We start from the raw sequence: 22569 nt of genomic DNA, 5'->3' as shown, positions 1-22569 counted from the left end.
TGTAGAAGCGTGGCCTTGATTTTTCAAAACGCACTGTCAGGGGAGAAGTTTCTAGCATCAGTGTGTACTTATAAAATTGCACCCATTTAATTATATTTTAGATTTAAAATCATATTCATTTAAAATTCTCAAAGGAACAAAGAAGGATTTTTCAATAAGATTCACATCTTCCAGCAATGGTTAGCCCTACCTGAACACCCAGTTGTTCCCTTCTTCACAGAATATCCCAGTTGGCAATGGCAGATGAAGGAACCTTTGGTATTTTCACAATCGCCGTAGAGACAGATGTTAGGATTCAAGTCACATTCATTCACATCTGCAATGACATAACTTTACGTCACTTTCAACATTTACATTTGTAAAGCCCATTTGTGCTGCAACATAGCCATTCTAGATTTGTATAGTTCTGCTAAAACTGTAACAATTCACTTACATTAAATGTACTCAAAATATTATCAATTATGAAAAAAAGCAAAACATTGTTAATTGTCAAGGTAAACAATTATTGTTATGTCATAATCATCTTGACATTTACCAATGCAGGTCCTCATGTCCATAGAAGCCATGAATCCATCAAAGCACAGGCAACGGTACTCCCCAGGGATGTTAGTGCACTGTCCACCATCACAGATATCAGGATTATCCTCACATTCATCAATATCTGATGAAACAAGACAGAAAACGAAGTCAAGTGAAAATTATAATTTTGAACACCCCACTTAATCTGTTAAATAGCCATTATCTCAATGAACTCTATTCCATTATTGTCTGAGTATTATTAATAGTGACAAAAATTATGCTATTATCAGAAGTTTCTCAGATCTTATTGCGTTCTCTGGTGACTGACAAGATGGTATAGGAACATTGATATTTATTATTACTTAATCAGAGACATTTTATAGATTGACAGCAGATATCATCTGCAAAAATAACCAAAATGGCTGATCTGAAGTATTTTAAAAATTGGAGCATTTGATGTTGTCTTACTGGAATGAAAAAACTCCTTTCTCAGCTTACCTGCACAGGTTCTCTTATCAGGCATAAGAGCATAGCCTTCAATGCAACTGCATTCATAGCTGCCTTCTGAATTTGTACAGTGTGTGTCACAGCCTCCACCCATGATGGTACATTCATCAATATCTGAAATACGAAGTGGGTGGTGCAAAAGGTAACAGTTAAACTTTAGATTTCTTATGATGATATGCATCAAAGTGGACATTCTGATTGCAGTTGGAATATCTACTTTATTTTATTGAGGAACTTAAGTAAAGGGCCAAGTCCCATTGTGCTGTATATCATCAATTTTGAAAAGAATAGTGGGTTGAATTTCCTGGGTGATTCTCCTGCTCTTCTACCGTAACTTTGGCAGGAACCCAAAGTTATGGGATCGAGTGGGTGCAGCCCAAGGAAATCCACTCCCTAAAAGAGATGATGAGGTTGGGTAGCTCCAAGCTTATGTTTTAAAAGATTGTAAATTGATGAAGTGAGAAAGAGACCGAAGGGTGGGTGTTAAATAATTCAAGGAGGTAAAGGTCTTGAGAAAGTTGGCATTAGAGCAGAAGGTAATGTGATTCAGCATAGTGGGAGGTAGAGGAAAGGGGTGAAACACAGGGATGGAGTACAGGTTAAGTAAAGGTAGGGGAACCAGGTTTGAGATTTTCTCAACAAAGGATTGTTAAAGGCAAGTTGTTAAAATTAGGAATGTCTTTCTTGATCAAAGGAAGGAGAGACATTAATAAAAGGCAAGTCATTCTGTGGATGCCAATAGAGAATCTTGCAGGAAAATCAGGCTAAATACTGAATCATCAACTATTTAATAAATACTTTCAACAAACAGCTCATGGCTAACGCATACTCATTCTTGTTAATGTTCAGGGAGGTGGGGTGGAAAAGGGGGAATTGTCCTTTTTGAGGCTGAGTTTTAAGGGGGAGCCTTCCACTTATCCCTTCATATTGGCCCCAGCCTCAGCACTGGACTCAGCAAGCATGCACAGTAGGATCTGGCGGGGCTCCCCTCATCAAGAAGCAGCCTGCCAATGCAAAGGAGAAGAATCCTCGCAATGGTACAGTAGAACCGCACTGCAGCATCAGAAGTTCCAATGAGAGACCTAAATGGGGCACAAGCACTCAGATCAACATTGATGTTCCACGACCTTGTCTAAGGCTTGGGCCTTCACAGGTAAATGCTGGGGGCAGCAAGGAGGGAGAGGAGGCACATCAAGATTCTCTCCCTCCATGGGATACTTTAGGGATGTCATTGCCACTTCCCAAGCAAACTGTGACTTCCCTTATGGTGATCCCAGGATGCAGTGTTAACATTAGTTGGACTCCATGTTAGAAAGGAGCTGGTGGGGTGGAGGGGGATGGAACTGCCAGACTCACTGTGTTCAGGGTAACCGGGCCTATCATCACTGCTCACCCTGTGCCTCATGGTCACCTCCTTCCCACTGCCTCATGATCAACTGCCTCTCTCCCTCCCCTCATTGCTGCTTCCACCTTTGATTGGCCACAGCCTCGCTCCATTACCTGTCCGCAGCCTACCAGCTTTACCGGGTATTACCTCCTGCCCGCTCCTGGGCACTGCCTCTCAGCCTCTCTCTGGCGCTACCTCCCACCTCCGCACCAATTGCGCCCCCTCCGCTCCTGGTCATTCCCCTTCTTTCCGATTATGGCAGGCATCTAGAGCTCACCCACATGATATAAATGAGACCTGGAGCCCAATACCTGTTCTAGTGCAGGGAGTTCCCCATGTTTCCCTGTGTCTGGACCACACTGTCATCCCAGTGCAAACAAATTTTTAGGTAGGGGACTGGTGTTGATAAAGGGATATGAGCCAGATTTGGCACCAACAACTTTCTAGAACAACAAATAAGAATGGGAAGGTGAGGTAGTGTGACTTGCTTTTGTCCTCGGAAGCCATTTCTCTCAACACTGGTGAAGAAAAACAGCAGCTTGAACTTTTGAGTAAAGTTGAGTAATGACCCTCAAACTATAATTTATTCTGCATTTTCAAAATAATAGATATGACAATAAAAATCTAGATGTCTACGCAGTGGGTGATAATGTAATGCTATAACCGAACTATATATGCTTCAATTAATCTTACCAACGCAGCCTTGCCTGTCAGGAGTAGCCTGGTATCCAGAGTTGCAAGCACATTGATAAGTTCCAATCATATTTACACATTTGCCATGTCTGCAGAGGTTGTCACTGAGGGAGCACTCATTGATATCTGAAGAACAGAGAGAAAGAAAGAAGAAAATGTCACATATTTCAGAAAAAGGCTCATGGGTCAATGGCAGAAAAATGAAAGACTTAAAATAAATAGCTGATCATGAGTAGTCCGATCATCTCTAGTGGGTAACCTGGTTTCTCTTACCAACACAGGCACTACCATCTGGAGTAAGCTCATGTCCTGGAGGGCATATACACTTGTAGCTGCCTTCTGTGTTTACACAAGTTCCACCTCGGCACAGAAGAGGATTCCTCTCACATTCATCAATATCTGCATAGGAAAAGCAAAGATACCATTAGGATATTTGTTTGTGATGATAAAGCAGTTGAATCAAAAATGTGGCATCTTAAGAATAAGGTAGGCTCTTGGTATTACCACAGTTTGTTGACAATGCTTATTAAAAGCCCTACCTTTTAACATCTGTCTACTGGTCTAAAAACCTACAATCAGCTGCATTTTCACATCTGTGTGTAAATACTAATAATGCAATGTTAACACCTGAAATGTGCCCTTCTATGGATATTAAAGAATACAATATTGTGGAGGTTATTTATTTATTTCATGCATCTTCCTCATTTTAAAATGTATTTTTATTTTCTTCCTCAGTTCCCTCACAACATCCCTTTTCCCTTTTAGTGATCTAGCTGTCTCCCACATGTGAAAACTTATTGCCATGGTTAAAAATTCCCAAACCAAACGATTAAGAAATCCACTTCAGAGTTTCTGTATGCCTGAAGTGAAGTGTCTACTGTCTCAGGGACACATAACAGTGGGATGAGAGGGATGGGCTGTTATCAATCCTCTGACTACAATATGATTTGACTGACCTCACAGTCTGCTTGATGTCTTTACTTATTTGTATGGGTCAAATTGTGAATTGATCATGTGAGGAATGCAGCTAAATTAAGACCTTTTTAAAATGTGGTCTGATATCAGAAGAAAAAAATCAGCTAGATCTACTGTTTTAGACTAGTGCCATAATTAGTGCTGGAAACAAGGTACATATGGTAATAAACTTTCTCAACGGTGATTACCCATGTGGCTCTAAAATGTTAACTATATTCTCAAAAACAGCAGTGTTTTGCAATTTATGTTGAACTAAGGGCTACACAATAGAATTAAAATCCTGCTGTTGGGATAAACCTTAACATAGCATTACTTCTTCACCTCAGTTTTCGAAAATGAATCAAATTTTCTATTTGTAGATCCCTCCATGTCAAGCACCACTCCCTGGTTGAGCCAAAAGCAGGCAATTTGCACTCTGACATCTGTCTATGTAACTCTTCAGGTTGGTTTAAGGGAGAGCATGAAATGACTGGGGTGATTTGCCTACTGATTTTTCTTCCCGCCTTGTGAGGAAGTAACTAGTATTCATCTGCCCCCTCTCCTGATCAATAGTACTCTCCCACTTTGTTTACACCTGTTGGTTGGCTTTTCCTTTTCAGAAAGCCATGCAACCAAAAATAATTCAAGAAATGATGTTGTACTATTCATATTACTCGGTGCCTTCATTGGCATGTAATATAGTATATTAAGAGAATATACTTACCCATGCAATTTTTCATCATCATAAATCCACTCTCGAAGCCTTCAAAACACTCACACTCAAAGCTGCCAGGGGTATTGACACAAGTTCCATTTCCACAGAGGTCAGGAGAGATGCGGCATTCATCAATGTCTTATTAAAGGGGGAAAAACAGATTTCAATGGTGAAGCATTCTGAAGGAATGAAAAATATTACCAAGTATTTGCTTTCTATACTCTATGTTTTCCATTTTTGGGTTAAACATGTCTCTCCTCTGTCTCTATGAACAAAAGGTAACTTACATCAACGGACGTAACTGACTGTTGAAAATTTTAATTAAGTTAAACCGTTTGAGCTGGTATGAATTAGAACTTAGAGAATCGTGAAGCAGCATCATTTAGTTGGAAATTTCTAGTTTGAGGCTCTCTAGAAAGTATTCTGATCTAGAATGGACAATGCTCAAGATAACTAAGGCTAGAAGATTTGAATAACAGCTCGGCAGGCCTGCCAATCAAACCTATCAAGCTGGATTCTGAAATAACCTCTTTTTCACTTCCTGCAATGCTATCTGGCTGCATTACAATCAGAATACTGAATCTATATTATTCCTCAACATTTACATTACAATTTTTCTCCAGGAAAGAGAAGCAATTAAGTAAAATTGATCACTAATCTATTTTATTTTTTCTTTATTTTATCATAGGACATTCAACCAAGAATCTTAGAGTTAAACAAAAGAAATCCAAACATTTCACATTTAAATTCATCAACAACCAAAATTGGACAATTAATAAAGCAAACTTTAATTTACATGACATCAATACACATAATCATTTTCAAATCCTATCAATTAAATATGAGTTGTGTTTTAAATTAATAAGCTAAATCAAAGTCATCCTGACAAATTATGAAAATAAAAGTTTGAACTTTTTAATTGTTTACATTTTTCAGAATATTAATATTGGAAAATTGATTTCTATGTCACTGCTGTATTGCATTAGCAGAATGCACTTTGTTTTCATTCTGTTACTTTCTTCTGTTTACAAATTATCTTTTTTATATTATTTGTTGCATTTGCCAGTTGAAGCCTGTTGTTCTGTTGGACGTGTTCTGGCATTGATTCTGTTCACATTGTTTAAGCAGTTGACCCTTTATGTGTTGTTGGTATTGTACGTGCAGTTGGTCCTGTTTGTATGGCTGGTCATACTTGTGCAGTTGATTTTTGCGCTGGTGATCCTGTTTCTGCTACTGGTCCTTGCCTGTGTTGCTCCCACTGTGCGGAATCTTACCACCTTTGAAAATATTCTTCCACCTGGGACAAATGAGTCCTCCTTGCCTGCAAGATCTTCCCAGAGACATCAATTAAGGGGGCGAGTTTGAGAGTCCCATTAGTTAAGGATGGTGGGCAGGTTCCTAAGGTTGCAGGTCTAATCAGAGGCCCTGACATAGAGGTGCCCTTGAAAGAGTACTCTCAGAGAGGAGGGGAGACCCCCTGTGCAGGTATCGTTTGGGCCACAGGCATGGCCTGTCCTGCCTGCAGCCCCATCATTGGGGTATGGAGCCTCCGGTTCCAACGTTTCCCTGACCTGTCACTGGAAGGCTGATTCCACAGAGCAGCCGAGCTTGGCACTCACACCACTCCGACACTGGAGTAATCCTGTTAGAGTCCTCCCTGTACCCCTCGTTAGCCTCCTAATTGGTAATTATTGGCTTCCCATCACTGCCAGACAGGTAGTCATTGATGACCCACCTCTGGTAAGATCACCCAGAGGTGGGAATGCAATGGTCCGCTGACCTTATGCCCTCTTTCCATTTTTGCTTCCAGGTCCACTTTCAAGTCTGTCTCCACGGGACCAGTAGGATTCCATCCACTGTGTTTTTTTCATTTTCAGTTGTCCTTAATGTACAGATCATGCTGTTGGTACTGCTCATTTGGGTCAAGGTGTCTTACCTGTGCAGTTCCTTTCCTCCATGTCCAGGGCAAATCCACTGTCGCATCTACACCTAAAGCTGCCAATGGTGTTCCTGCACTTCCCATTACTGCAGAGGTTTTGAAACACTTTACATTCATTGATGTCTGTAAAGGCAGTAAACAACATGAACAGAAATCACTGATTATAATAATATCACAAAATTTTTGATACACTGCTAAACTCATAGGTTGCCCATTTAATTTTGCAAGGGAACATATTGTCATTTGAGCAATTCAACACTTCAGCAATCTCATCAAATAGAAATTTTTCAGCGTAAAGAAACTGAACATTAAATTTAACCACTCACACTTCAGTTTTTTTTTCCCCAATTTATCTCCCACGGGGGAGATGTAAATTTTGCATTAAATTTATAGCTTAACTAGTTAAATTACTTAATAGAGCTAATAGAGCTGCATTGAGTGATATTTCTAAACTTGAAACCTCAGTAGTTGAATAAAATACAATACAGATGGCAGGGCAGGTGGTGTGTTGGCAGCTCAAGGAACTTTGCCTCAGAGTTGATGAGCTAGAATCTGAGCTTTGGACATTGCAATGCATCATGGGGGGGAAAGTTACCCGGATACATTGTTCCAGGAGGTTGTCACATCCTTTCGGCTAAGTAGTTCAGATTTGGTCTGTGGTCAGGGACAGGAGGGCTTCACTGTGAGTGAGGCAGGTTTAGGGACCCAGAATGCAGCAATGGAGAAGCCTCAACCCTTGTAATTGTCCAACAGGTTCAAGGTTTTTGCAGTTTGTGTGGATGAGAGCAGGGACTTAAGGGTATATTAACAAACTGACCATGGCACCGTGGTGTAGGGAGCCATGCAAGTGGGGGGAATAAAAAGGAATGTAGTTGTAGTAGGGAACAGTACAGTTAGGGGGATTTATGTGGTTCTCTGCAGCCACGAGTGCGAGTCCTGTGTTGTCTGTCCAGTGCCAGGGTTAAGGACATCTCCTCAGGGCTGGAGAGGAACTCGGATTGGGAGGGGAAGGATCCAGTTGTTGTAGTCAACATGGGCACCAATGGCATATTTAGGACTAAGAAAGATGTTCTGCTGAGGAAGTATAAGCAGCTAGGGGATAAATGAAAAAAGCAGAACCACAGAGGCAATAATCTCTGGATTGCTACTTGAGCCACAAGCAAATTGGCATGGGGTATATAAGATCAGAGAGTTGAATACGTGGCTCAACGATTGGTATGAAAGAAACAGGTTGCGATTCATGACACCAGTACTGGTGAAAGAGGGAGCTGTACTGTTGGGGTGGCCTTCACCTGAAATGCGCTGGGGCCACTTGCTCTGCTGAGTCACATAACTAGAGCTGTAGAGAGGGCTTTAAACTAAAAAGTGAGGGGTTGTGGGGTTCACATGAGGGGAGGTTTGGAAAGTTAAAGAGAAAGGACAAGGCAATGGCCAAGATTTTCTTACCCAGCCTTGGTGGGACCCGCCATGGGGGATGTGGCAGCCCAGCCAAAAGTCTATTGACTTTCGGCGGGTCTGAACGATTTCGGTGGTGGGCGGGGCAAGAAAACACCACCCAATAGTACAGGATAGCAAAAACAGAAAATGCTGGAAAAACTCAGCAGGTCTAGCAGCATCTGTGGAGGGAAAAACAGAGTTAACATTTCGAGTCCGTATGACTCTTCTTCAGAGCTAAAAATCTCTGAGCTCTAAATAGCTCTGAAGAAGTCATACGGACTCGAAACGTTAACTCTGTTTTTCTCTCCACAGATGCTGCCAGACCTGCTGAGTTTTGCCAGCATTTTCTGTTTTTGTTTCAGATTTCCAGCATCCGCAGTATTTTGCTTTTAACTTAGTGCAAGGTAGCAATATGGGTAATGGCAACCAGAGAGTACATAAGAATGCATCAGCAAATATGGTCAGAATTGGGAAAATTGGTTTTGATCTAATTGCCATTACAGAGACATAGTTACAAGGTGACCAAGGCTAGGTAATAAATATTCCAGGGTACACAACATTTCAAAAAGACAGGCAGAAGGAAAGAGGAGTAGCAGTAGTCCTGGTAATAAAGGACGACATAAGGACATTAGTGAGAAAGGATCTTGGCTCAGAAACTCAGGAAGTAGAATCAGAATGGGTAGAGATTAGGAATAAGCAAGGGTCAGAAAACATTGTTGTGAATAGTTTATTGTGCCCCCTAACAGTAGTTACACCATTGGGCAGGGCATTAAATGAGAAATTATTGGAGCTTGTAACAAAGGCAATGTGGTAGTTGTTGACGACTTTAATCTTCATTTAGGACCAACCAAATGACAAAAATAGTCTGGAGGTGACTTTGTAGAATGCTTTTGTGTCAGTTTTCTGGAGCAATATGTTGTGGAACCAACTAGGGATAAAGCTGTACAATGAGGCAAGGTTAATTAGTAATGTCATAATTAAAGATCCACTGGGAAATAGTGACCATAATACAATTGAATTTCCCATTGAGTTTGAAAACGACATACTCTAATTACAAAGTAGAATCTTAAACTCAAAACAAAGCCAATTACATAGGAATGATGGGAGAGCTGGCTCAAGTAGATTGGATAAATAGACTAAAAGGTATGGTGGTAAATAAACAATGAGAAACATTTATATTAACAATTCAAACATTCAACAAAAATACATTCCATTGAAAAAAGCAAATGCTCAATGAGAAAGATACATCTGTGATTTACTAAGGGGATTAAGGATATAAATAGATTAAAAGAAAGAGCTTATAATTTTGCAAAAGTTGTAGTAAATTTGAAGATTGGGAGTGTTTTAGAAACTAGCAAAGGGCCACCAAGAAGTTATTAAAAGGGAAAAAAAAATATGAGAGTAAACTAACCAGGAATACAAAAACAGATTGTAAGAGGTTTTACAAGTACATAAAAAGGAAGAGAGTAGCTAAGGTAAACATTGGCCCCTTTGGAGCAGAGACAGAAGAAATTAGCATGGAGAATGAGGAAATATTGAACAAGTATTTTGTGTCTATCTTCACAGTGAAAGATACAAGTTACATACCAGAAATAAAGGGTTCTAGGGGCTAATAAGAGTGAGGAAATTAAGATCATTAATATCAGCAGAGAAAAAGTACTGGAGAAATGCAAAGATCAAAAATCTCCAGGACCAGATGGCCTACATCCTAGGGTTCTAAAAGAGATAGCTGCAGAAATAGTGGATGCTCTGGCTATAATTTTCCAAGATTCTGGAATGGTCCCAGCAGATTTAAAGTTAGCAAATGTAACAGCCCTATTCATGAAAGGAGGAAGCGAGAAAACGGAACTAAACACCAGTTAACCTGACATCAGTCATTGGGAAAGTGCTGAAAACTATTATTAAAGAAATCTTAACAATGTACTTAGAAAAGCAATGTCTGACTAGAACAAGTCAACATGGTTCTAACAAAAGGGAAAACCTGTTTGACAAATTTATTAGAGCTTTCTGAGGATGTGACTAGTAGGGTTGATAAAGGGAAACCAGTAGATGTCGTATACCTGAATTTCCAAAATGCATTTGATAAAAAGTGCTGCACAAAAGGTTAATACACAAGATAATGGCTCATGGAGTTGGGGGTGACATATTAGCACGGACATAGAATTGGTTAATGGATAGGAAGCAGAGAGTAGGGATAAATGGGGCATTTTCAAGTGGGCAGACTGTGACTAGTGGACTGTGCAAGGAGCACTGCTGGGTCCTCAGCTATTTACAATCTATATTAACAACTTACACAAAGAGACAGAGAGTAATGTATCTAAATTTGCTGATGATACAAAGCTAGACTGGAATGCAAGCTGTGAGCAGGACATAGAGAGCATGCAAAGAGATACAGACAGGTTTGATGGGCCATATGATCTCCTGCTGCTCCTATTTCTTATGTTCTTATCAATCTTTTTCCAATAAAAAATAATCATGTTTTCTTATACAGAATAAACTTTTTGTTGGTTGAGGAAAAGGTGACTTTCATTTTACCTTTATAGAATGGTCTGCCTGTTAGAATGTCGCCCCTGTTGGCAAACCCTGGGCCTCTGGGACAAAGTAGCTCATATTCCTTCGATTCAGGCTTGGGGCACTCATCACAATCCAATCCCCAGGCAGATCCAATCGAACAACAGCAGGCGTCCATTCGAAATCTTCCAGCAACTGGTTCAGCACATTCATCTTCATCCCACTTGAGGTAACACTGCTCAAGACGGATATCTACAAAACATATTACATAACTGTCAGTTCTGCTCTATTGTGGAAGCTCCATAATGTCACAGTAATCTGGTATACTTAAACCAAAATGATTAAAGGATTTGATAGTAAATTCTTGTCTAATAGAGATATAAAGGCAGATATGCTTTCAATTGTGCTTGGATGTCAAGGGTCACATGTTTGTGATTAATGCAGGCCATATATCTAAAATCACTCATTTTTGTTTGATGCTGCTGGATATGTCTATACCCACTGATCACTTTTGGATTGTTAGCCATTTGAATAAAATTTGTGGAGCCTACATATAGGGTGGAATTTAATGCAGACAATGGAGGACTTGCCCGCTGGCTAGAGCGACACCAAAAGCCCAACATTTCATCTTTTTGGAAAGGCTCACCCTATTGGGTGCTAGTCAGGCACTTGTATGGCCAGCGGTGGCCTCCTCGGGATCAAGAATACTGGGGCAGAAATGTGCCCCCTAGAGCTGTTGGCCAATCAGAGGCCAGCAGCTCCTCACTGCAGGCAGTGCCACTGGGGGTGGGCAGTGGTAGCTGCCAGTAAAGCACCCAATAGAGGCCCAGGATCACTGAGGGACCCAGGCCACAGGGCAGATAGGGTGGGATGGGGGGTCATGGGGAGGGGACGCTGGCTGGTGGGGTGGGGTGGGGGTGGGGGATCAGAAGAGAAGACTGATAGATGGCTTTCTGCGGTTCCCCACTTCCCAATGCCGGGTCCCTGAATCAGGCACTGAGTGTCTTTGAACAAGTGATCCCCATCCCTGGAAGCCTGCAAGCAAACATGCCAGGGTTTGCTTTTTGGGCTTCCCACATGGTATCCCCCCGCTCGCTGCTGGTTGAATACCAGCAGTGGCAGGATAAGGCCCTTAAGCAGGGGTGTAGTGCTGCTGGAGCACTACTCCGGCAACTCCAATCAGGGCCCGGGAAGCGGAGTGCCGGGGCCAAGGGGAGGAGAGACTGGCTGTGAGGCCTGGGAGTGAGGCGCTGTGGAGCCCCAGGTTGGGTGGGGGAGGCGAGAGGAGGGATGCGGGCTGTGTTTGGGAGATTGAGTGTGGGAGTGAGAGTACGAATGTTTGTGTGTGCATGATTGACAGTACGTGTGGGAGTGAGAGCGTGCGTACGTACGTGCATGTGTGTGTGTGGGAGTTAGAGAGTGAGTTCGTGTGTGTGTGTGGGAGTGAGAAAGCATGTGTGTGTGTATGTGTGTGTGTGGGAGAGTGAGAGAGTGTGTGTGGGTGGGATTTTCTGTGCCCATTGGCGTCGGGTGTGTTTGGCGGCGTGAGCGGACAAAATGGCGAGAAGGCCAAAAATCAGTTTCACGATGTTGTAAAACCAGTTTACGATTGTCCGTTCTGCCCGTTAATGGCGGGCCGCGTTTCCCGCCGTCAGATGTTGGGGACCTCATTATAATAAATCTGCGTATCATTATAAGCCCAGCTCGCCGGAATCATCCCTCCATGCTGGATCATCCAAGCACGTCGGTGTGATTGTACGCCAACATGTTTCACAACTGTAGATAAGCAACATGCACGTGGTGAGCTGCACTTCGCTCGGGACTTCGAGGTTTGTTTGCCTACCTTGCTTTGGGCAGCACTCAGCCATCAGCGCCAGGCTTTTCAGACAGCAGCACATGACTTTTACGGGGGCTCACGGGCAGGTCTCTACCTACCAGGTCAGCCATAAGGCAGGGTGGCTTTTCAACAGCTGCAGGACTAGGTCTTGCTTGGGGAAAGGGGAGAAATGGTCTCAGGCAAGGGAAGAGGCTGCAGGATGAGGGCTGTACTGGGGAAGAGGGGTATCCCAGGGTGTGTGTGGGGGCACATGTTGATCTGTGCAAGTGGCCTCAAGATGGTGAGGGCTGAGGAGACAGTCTCCAGAGGTGATGAGGCCAGGTGGACATGTGAGGGTGTGTGTGAGAGAGTGAGTGGTGATGTCCCTTGAACTGGCAGTGAGTGACATGCCAGTGAATGTGTGATGGGCTTGAGTGTGTGAGTTTAGAGTGATGAGATGGTTGCCTTAATCTCCACCCCTCCATCATTTTCACATGGTCCATCTCTGACACTTCCCTCCCCTTCCTTGACCTCTCTGTCTCAATTTCTGGTGATAGACTGTCCACCAATATCCATTACAAGCCTACCGACTCCCACAGCTACCTCAACTACAGCTCCTCACACGCCGTTTCCTGTAAGGACTCCATCCCATTCTCTCAGTTCCTTCGCCTCCGTCGCAACTGTTCTGATGATGCTACCTTCAAAAACAGTTCCTCTGACATGTCCTCCTTCTTCCTTAACCGAGGTTTTCCACCCATGGTCGTTAACAGGGCCCTCAACTGTGTCCGGCCCATCTCCCCCGCATCCGCCCTCACGCCTTCTCCTCCCTCCCAGAAACAGGATAGGGTCCCCCTTGTCCTCACTTATCACCCCACCAGCCTCCGCATTCAAAGGATCATCCTCCGCCATTTCCGCCAACTCCAGCATGATGCCACCACCAAACACATCTTCCCTTCACCTCCCCTGGCGGCATTCCGTAGGGATCGTTCCCTCCGGGACACCCTGGTCCACTCCTCCATCACCCCCTACTCCTAAACCCCCACCTATGGCACCTCCCCATGCCCACGCAGAAGATGCAACACCTGCCTCTTCACTTCCTCTCTCCTCACCGTCCAAGGGCCCAAACACTCCTTTCAAGTGAAGCAGCATTTCACTTGCATTTCCCCTAACTTAGTCTACTGCATTCGTTGCTCCCAATGCGGTCTCCTCTACATTGGAGAGACCAAACGTAAACTGGGCGACTGCTTTGCAGAACACCTGCGGTCTGTCCGCAAGAAAGACCCAAACCTCCCTGTCGCTTGCCATTTTAACACTCCATCCTGCTCTCTTGCCCACATGTCTGTCCTTGGCTTGCTGCATTGTTCCAGTGAAGCCCAACGCAAACTGGAGGAACAGCACCTCATCTTCCGACTAGGCACTTTACAGCCTTCCGGACTGAATACTGAATTCAACAACTTTAGATCTTGAACTCCCTCCTACATCCCCACCCCCTTTCCGTTTCATCCCCCTCCCTTTTGTTTTTTCAAATAATTTATATAGATTTTTCTTTTCCCACCTATTTCCATTATTTTTAAATCTATACCTGTAATGCCCTGTCAGTCTTTCCACCCCACCCCCACTAGAGCTGTACCTTGAGTGTCCTGCCATCCATTCTTAATTAGCACTTTTCTTAGATAATATCACCACCTTCAACACCTCTTTGTTCCTTTATCTGTGACATCTTTTGATTATCTGCTCCTATCACTGCTTGCTTGTCCTTACAACCACCTCCCCCCCCACCAACTTCTCTCCCCCCATCCCCCACACCTTCAACCAGCTTATATTTCACCCCTCTCCTAATATTACTCAGTTCTGTTGAAGGGTCATTTAGGACTCGAAACGCCAACTCTTTTCTTCTCCGCCGATGCTGCCAGACCTGCTGAGTTTTTCCAGGTAATTCTGTTTTTGTTGTAGATGGTTGCCTTACCCGGGCGCAAGGATGAGATCATTCATCCCCTATCTGCATTGGATGGCCAAATTCTTCTGTGCAGCAATGGCACTGATTATCACTGCCATCGCCTACCAAGCTAGAGTGGTAATGTTGCTGCCCCTCCTGTAGCCAGAGCGGGGGTAGAGAACATCATGGCAGGCTTCCACGGTATCCAAAAGGTGCTAGGGGGATGCATCACTTAACTAGGGGGCTGCACTCTTCTCGCCTTTTTTGGCCATGTCTTCTTTGCAACAGTCCTGGGTTGGAAGCACTGAGAGGTGTACGCGCGGCTGCACTTTAAATGCAGCATCTGGCTTGATGCAGCAGTGAGGTGACAGTGTGGTGGGAAAATGAGAGCCCACCTGCCATCAAAATGCCTTGTTTTCTGGGATGTATTATTAATGAGGTGGGATTGGGACGATACGGTGTGAAAAGCTGTCATTTGAGCTGGCGGGTAAAACATCCGTTTGCAGTCTGCCACCGCGCTTCGTGCAAATCTAGGACAATTCTGCTGTGTGTGCATGTGTGTGAGAGAGAGCGTGTGTGTGTGTGAGAGAGAGCGTGTATGTGTGTGAGAGAGAGCGTGTGTGTGTGTGTGAGACAGAGCGTGTGTGCGTGTGTGAAAGAGAGCGTGTGTGTGAGAGAGAGAGCGTGTGTGTGTGTGTGAGAGCGTGTGTGTGTGAGAGAGAGCGTGTGTGCGTGTGTGAGAGAGAGCGTGTGTGCGTGTGTGAAAGAGAGCGTGTGTGTGTGAGAGAGAGAGAGCGTGTGTGTGTGTGTGAGAGAGCGTGTGTGTGTGTGAGAGAGCGTGTGTGTGTGTGAGAGAGCGTGTGTGTGTGTGAGAGAGCGTGTGTGAGAGAGAGCGTGTGTGTGTGTGTGAGAGAGAGCGTGTGTGCGTGTGTGAGAGAGAGCGTGTGTGCGTGTATGAGAGAGAGCGTGTGTGCGTGTGTGAGAGAGCGTGTGTGCGTGTGTGAGAGAGCGTGTGTGTGTGTGAGAGCATGTGTGTGTGTGAGAGAGCGTGTGTGTGAGAGAGAGCGTGTGTGAGAGAGAGCGTGTGTGAGAGAGAGCGTGTGAGAGAGAGCATGTGTGTGTGTGTGAGAGAGAGCGTGTGTGCGTGTGTGAGAGAGCGTGTGCGTGTGTGAGAGAGCGTGTGCGTGTGTGAGAGAGCGTGTGCGTGTGTGAGAGAGCGTGTGCGTGTGTGAGAGAGCGTGTGTGTGTGTGAGAGAGCGTGTGTGTGTGTGAGAGAGCGTGTGTGTGAGAGAGTGTGTGTGTGTGTGAGAGAGCGTGTGTGTGTGTGAGAGAGCGTGTGTGTGTGTGAGAGAGTGTGTGTGTGTGAGAGAGCGTGTGTGTGTCTGAGAGAGCGTGTGTGTGTGTGAGAGAGCGTGTGTGTGTGAGAGAGAGCGTGTGTGTGTGTGAGAGAGCATGTGTGTGAGAGAGCGTGTGTGCGTGAGAGAGAGCGTGTGTGTGTGTGAGAGAGCGTGTGTGTGTGAGAGAGAGCGTGTGTGTGAGAGAGCGTGTGTGTGTGAGGGAGTGTGTGTGTGTGAGAGAGCGTGTGTGTGTGTGAGAGAGCGTGTGTGTGTGAGAGAGAGCGTGTGTGTGAGAGAGCGTGTGTGTGTGAGGGAGCGTGTGTGTGTGAGAGAGCGTGTGTGTGTGTGAGAGAGCGTGTGTGTGTGTGAGAGAGCGTGTGTGTGTGTGAGAGAGCGTGTGTGTGTGTGAGAACGTGTGTTTGTGTGAGAGAGCGTGTGTGTGTGTGAGAGAGCGTGTGTGTGTGTGTGAGAGAGCGTGTGTGTGAGAGAGCGTGTGTGTGTGTGAGAGAGCGTGTGTGTGTGTGTGTGTGTGAGAGCGTGTGTGTGTGTGAGAGAGCGTGTGTGAGAGAGAGCACGTGTGTGTGTGAGAGAGAGCGTGTGTGCGTGTGTGAGAGAGCGTGTGCGTGTGTGAGAGAGCGTGTGCGTGTGTGAGAGAGCGTGTGTGTGAGAGAGCGTGTGTGTGTGTGAGAGAGTGTGTGTGTGAGAGAGTGTGTGTGTGTGAGAGAGCGTGTGTGTGTGTGAGAGAGTGTGTGTGTGTGAGAGAGCGTATGTGTGTGTGTGAGAGAGCGTGTGTGTGTGTGAGAGAGCGTGTGTGTGAGAGAGCGTGTGTGTGAGAGAGCGTGTGTGAGAGAGCGTGTGTGTGTGTGAGAGAGCGTGTGTGTGTGTGAGAGAGCGTGTGTGTGTGAGAGAGCGTGTGTGTGTGTGAGAGAGCGCGTGTGTGTGTGAGAGAGCGCGTGTGTGTGTGAGAGAGCGTGTGTGTGTGAGAGAGAGTGTGTGTGTGTGAGAGAGCGTGTGTGTGTGTGAGAGAGCGTGTGTGCGTGAGAGAGAGCGTGTGTGTGTGTGAGAGAGCGTGTGTGTGTGAGAGAGAGCGTGTGTGTGTGAGAGAGCGTGTGTGTGTGTGAGAGAGCGTGTGTGTGTGTGTGAGAGAGCGTGTGTGTGTGAGAGAGCGTGTGTGTGAGAGCGTGTGTGTGAGAGCGTGTGTTTGTATGAGAGAGCGTGTGTGTGTGTGAGAGAGCGTGTGTGTGTGTGAGAGAGCGTGTGTGTGTGTGTGTGTGTGTGTGTGAGAGAGCGTGTGTGTGTGTGAGAGAGCGTGTGTGTGTGTGACAGAGCGTGCGTATGTGTGACAGAGCGTGCGTGTGTGTGTGGTGTGAGAGAGCATGCGTGCGTGTGTGTGTGAGAGAGCGTGTGTGAGAGAGTGAGTGAGAGTGGATGAATGTGGGTGAGAATATGTGTGAGTGAAACAGTGTGAGTGAGCGAATGAGTGAGAGTATGGGCAGAATTTTGCCCTTGATGGGCGGGCGGGCCTGAAAGGCTTGGCGGCGGGTGGGCAGCCGATCGCCGCTGCCGAAGCGGGCCCCACCGCCATTTTGAGTGGGCAGGCCAATTAAGGCCCACCCAGCGGGCTGCCCAACGGGAAGCACTATGCGCTTCCTGTGCGGGGGGCGGGAATCCCCAACTGTCAAAGTGTGCTCTTTCATGCATGCGCGCGATTGAGCGCACTGCTCCCTGAGACTAAGTGCTGTCTCAGGGAGATCGGTGAAAGCTTTATAAAGATCAAAAATAGAAAAATAAAAAAATTATTAAAATGTCCCCCTCATGTGACAATGTCACACGAGATGGGACATGTTAATAAATATGACTAAAACTTTATTAAACTTTTTAAAAACAGACATGAAACCTCATCCGGCCAGTGGATGAAAAGCCCGCTGGGGCTCCTGGCCTGCCCACCAGCCTTAAGGTTGGATGGACAGGGCCTTTAATTGGGTTAACTACCCTGTCAATGGCCTCAACTGGCCATTGACAGGTCAGCGGGCGGACAGCTGATCGCGCTGTGCCCCCACTTTCCTGAATATTTAAATGGGGCGTGATGACATCCGGGGTTCCACCCTATGTTATCGTGCGTCATTTTCGTGTCGGTGAGCGGGCCCCGCCCCCAACTCGCCGACAGAAAAATTCTGGCCTATGTGTGTGATTGAGAGAGTGAGTGAGTGGGAGTGAATGAGTGAGTTAGTGTAAATGAGTGAGTGTGTGTGAGTGAGCGAGTGAATGAGTGCGTGTGTGTGTGTGTGGGAGTGAGAAAAGGTGAGATTGAGTGTCTGCCTTACCCCCAGTCTCAGGTTTCTCACTTACCCTCACCACCACATACCAACACATACACGCACCACCTCACACTGGCTGAGGGTGAGTGAGTGAGCACCCTGAGACTGGGATTGAGCCCGGCACACTCACACTCTGACCCTCTCACATTTCGGTCATTTTTATCAATTACTCTTTTTTTAAACTTAACAATTTATTGCTGTGACATTGCTTTATTTTTGCTCAGCACTTGTTTTTTGGAATTCAGTTGAATGTTGTGCCAAACCTCATCTTTCCAAAATTTGCTCACCAGCCCCCTGAGGGAGAAAGAAAATGGAAATATGGTCCCCCCACGCGAAAAGCTTGGACTAGCCTGTTTTAAGCTGAGTTCTCATCATCCATGCTGAGCAGCCAGAGCTTAGGACCTGACAGACCAGCTTAAAACAAAATCAAAACTTTCAGGCTGGTCCCAATTTTTTGAAGCTGGTCTGTCAGGTCAACTTCACTCATTACTCACTGCTGCTGGGGGGTTGGGGATCGGGGGAAGTGGGGTGTTGGGGGCGGTGGAGAGGGTAGATTGGGGGGCGGGGAGGGGGGGTGGGGAGAGAGGTGGAGAGGATGTTGGGGCAGGGAGCGGGGACATTGGGGAGGTGGGAGGAGGAGATTGGAGGAGTTTGCAATGGAGGGAGAGGTTGGAGGAAGGGGGTGGGGGCTAGAGATTGTGGTTTTGAGAGGGTGGGGGTTTAGGGGTGGGGGGAGGTTGTTTGAAAAAGGTTGGTGGCAGTTGTGGCACTAATAGTTTTCACTTAAAAAACATTGTTTTATTACTTTTAAATGCCTCCAGCAGTGACTGTGCCATGGCCACCTTTCGCAAGGGGATTGTACTACTTGCTCAGTCGGCCAAGTGTTCTGCAGCCCCCTAAAACGCACATTAATTTGCTGTCCGTGCCCGAGGGGTGAAAAGTTCTGGAGCATTTGGTGGCACATTAAAGCTTTTGCATTGCTTGAGTGGAAGCAATGCTTCAGAGGCCCAATTCCGAGCATGTCAATGGAGCTGCAGCTGAATGGTCTCAGCTGTGGAAGAATGCTCACTTTTGACAAACTTTTTCAAGTCCGTGGCCGCTTCCCTCACCCTCGCACTGGAGCCCTTGCCCCGACACTGCACAGAAAGCCAGCCGGGAAAAAGCGACTTGCCTGTGCCCCCACCCCACCTCCCCAAATGCAATGCGCTAGTTCTTTGATGTCCTACGGGCGATCCTCACGAGTGCTGAGCAAAATCGTGTGCACTCACCTCTGAGTTTCCCTCGATGTTCAGCTCGCCAGGTGCACACCTTTTAAAGGCAGTTGTAAATCACACCATTCTGAAGTCACGCCATATTGGGAGGTAAATTTGGCATGGTGGGTGGGTGTGGGGGGTGATTGCAGCGCCCAGCTGCATTAAAATTAAGTTCCCGATGTTGGATGGTGGGAAACGTGGCCCGCCATTAACGGGCAGAGCAGATGATCACAAATTGGTTTCACAACAGTGTAAAACCGATTTTTGGCCTTCTCGCCATATTGTCCACTCACACCCACCATGACGTTGACTGCCAATGGGAGCAGAAAACTCCAGCCATTGTTTCTAGAAGCTTTCCCATCACTGCGGTTAAACCTGGCTGGCTCATAGTTGCTGGGTTTATCTTTACACCATTTTTAACTAGGGTGGAACATTTGCTATTCTCCAGTCTTCTGGTACCACCCCCAGGTCTAAGGAAGACTGGAAAATTATGGTCAGTGCCTCCACAATTTCCACTTTCACTTCCCTCAGTATTCTTGGAAGCATCTCACCAGGTCCTGGTGCCTTATCAACTTTAAGTACTGATAGCTGATTCAGTCCCTCCTCCTTATCAATTTTAAACCCTTCAAATGAACTGCCTCTTCTTTTATCATGACCTGCACAGTCCCTTCTTGTTTGGCAAAGACAGATGCAAAGTATTCATTTCATAACTTATCCAAGCCCGTGCCTCCATTCATAAATCCCCTTTGTGGTTCCTATTCAACCCCACACCTCATTTTACCACCTTTTTACTGTTTACATGCCTGTTGAAGACTTTTGGATTCCCTTTTATATTAGTTTTCAGTCTCTTTTCCTCCTGTTCCTTTGCTTTCACTGCAATTTTTAGATGCAATGTGCAATATTTCACTATACATTTCTGTATTTTTTATATTTCTAAAAGGTAAGGCTGTTCAAAGTATTTACAGCATTATTATAGAAATGTAGAAGTGAATACTCTAAGGCACATTGTACACTCATATCACAACCTGCACCAGAGGCCTTAAGCTTAAAAAATAGTTGAACTCTGGACACTGCATGGGCAATGTCCTCTCCCCTTTTCAATTTTTGCAATTAAAACTGACATTTTAGAAACAGATTCCATTTGAACCTTTACTATATTTAAAAGAAAACTAGATAATTTATATCTTACCCACACAAATTCGCCCTGTTCCATCTCTGGTCAGCCCTTCAGGACACTCACATTGGAAGGATCCTTGCGTATTCACACATCGCCCATTTGGGCAAATACCAGGAAAGACTGTGCATTCATTCACATCTATTCAAAGAGATAAAAGAGAGTGAGAGTCTTTGGTCCCTTCCATTGCTTTAATTTGGCTTGTTACAAAATTAATATATTTTTTAAAATAAGCACAACGATTAAAATAGATTCATCGTCCAATCCTGCTAAGTGGAACAAACACAGACATGAGGGGCATGATTTTACCCTTTGAGTCTGGAATCTGACCTCAGGGTCAATTGAGGGTCACAATCCCCCACTGTGTGAGGAAAAGAGTCACCCTGCATTGATTTTCCCCGAATTGGCAATTTAGTGGTTAGGGGCAGGATCGCTATCCAATTCAGGATGACAGGCAGACTCTCAAACTTGGAAGGACAATAAAAAACCCTCCAGCATTGGCAGCTTGCAGTTCAGATAAGTGAAACACAGGGTGTCTCCACTTTGAGGTACTGTCTCTCCAACTTATTAAACTGGGAGAGCCTCAAAGCCTGCCTAGAGCGCTGGTCCCTCACCCCCCATCCAGTCCGTTGCCAGCAGCCCACCTCCAGGCATCTGACTTAGTCTCTGATGCCTTGTGGTGCCCTAATTTTCCAGTTGACCTCTGATAATACACCTTAATAGGCCTTAAAAGGCCCTCAAGGTGGGAAGCAACCGCAGCACCCCACCAACCCCCAGAAAATCCTGCCTCTGGGAAAATGGCCTGGGGGTTGGGCTTGTGCCAGCAAACTGACACACTGGTTGGTGGCGCAAATTTTCACATCCGCCTGCAGGCTGGATTGTGTTGGGGCAGCAATGGGCCTGATGACAGGCCAGAAAGCCAGAGGAAACCAACCCTGACCACTTTGGGGGGTGGGGGGGGGGGGGGGGGGGGGGGGGGGCGGGGGGTTGGATTTTCTGCCCATTTTGCAGCTAATGATTTGCCTTCGGGACTCATGTCCCTTTAAGGACCATGACTGTGTCTACAAGAGATGCCTGCCAATCGCAGAGCTAACAGCTCTTCAGTCCCAGCAGCGCCACTGGGAGTGGTGGCCACTACTGGGACTGCACCCAACCTAGAGATGTAGTGATGGATGCCACTCTTGTAATAGATGAGTGGGATCTGAGGTTGCTGGGGCCAGATCCTGGAAAGTACTGTGGGGGGGGGAGGGGGGGGTGGGGAGGCGGTGGTGATGGTGAGGGCTGTTGCCGCAGGGGTGGCCAGCCCCTGATTCTGCAACAAGGCTGCCAGGGTTCACCAGATGGTCTCCCCAAGCTGTGGAAAGCCCATCTGCCAGCAATGGTGGGCAGAGTTCCTTAATTGACCAATTATGTGGCACAAATGGCCGCTGGGGTGGGAGGGCTGTCTTCCACCATTCCCATTGCTGGCAAATTACCATGCCAACAACAAGCAATGGGAACTCTACCCCTTGGAATCCTTCGGCATATTCCGCCCCCTGCCTCCTATCGAACTCTTGCAGACCCTCCTAAAATTCAGCTCCACCTCTTCTCTTGCTCGCATTGCAGCCTAGAAATCCTTGCCAGGACTGTTAAATATTTTAGCTTCGTGGGTTAGTACTCATTGTAGTATGATAGCAATCTATTAGATCAAGGAGGTTCCAGTTTTGATCCCTGCTCAAAGCTGAATTAGGTAACTTAACCAGGATGGATGAGAGGTCAAATGGTTTGCTTTGTGACCTTGTTGCCAAAAAAGCTTTATTTCACATTTCTTACATATATATGTAAACTATAAGTAAAATTTTTTAAAAAGTTAATCACTGTTCTGTTAAATATTTTAATTGAGAAATTTCCCAGTGTGCCTGCTGTACCCCCATTTGCATGGCCAGCAGCTGATACACTGCATCAGTACTGCGCATTAGTCAAATCTGCCTCCTTTTTACAGGTGATACATAACAGAAAATAAAGGAGAAAAACTAACTAGGCGTATAAGGGTAACTTATCCTGTTGTGTGATAAATCTTAAAAATATATGCAA

General features: G+C 45.6%; 1 protein-coding gene across 1 annotated transcript in view; it reads right to left on the bottom strand.

Annotated features, from left to right (window-relative positions):
- fbn2 (fibrillin 2) overlaps positions 1–22569 on the bottom strand; it is a 401654-nt gene that overhangs the window by 143015 nt on the left and 236070 nt on the right. The window contains exons 23-31 of the mRNA XM_078568999.1: positions 20512–20637; positions 10687–10914; positions 6712–6837; positions 4785–4913; positions 3380–3505; positions 3107–3232; positions 1018–1140; positions 536–661; positions 191–316 (exon numbers count right to left, since the gene is read on the bottom strand). Of these exons, the coding sequence (XP_078425125.1) occupies positions 191–316; positions 536–661; positions 1018–1140; positions 3107–3232; positions 3380–3505; positions 4785–4913; positions 6712–6837; positions 10687–10914; positions 20512–20637 (1236 nt within the window). The remainder of the gene's footprint in view (positions 1–190; positions 317–535; positions 662–1017; positions 1141–3106; positions 3233–3379; positions 3506–4784; positions 4914–6711; positions 6838–10686; positions 10915–20511; positions 20638–22569) is intronic.

This window comes from Cetorhinus maximus, chromosome 2 (genome assembly GCF_964194155.1).
Source record: "Cetorhinus maximus chromosome 2, sCetMax3.hap1.1, whole genome shotgun sequence".
NCBI lineage: Eukaryota > Metazoa > Chordata > Chondrichthyes > Lamniformes > Cetorhinidae > Cetorhinus > Cetorhinus maximus.
This window is presented reverse-complemented; position numbering and strand designations above follow the sequence as displayed.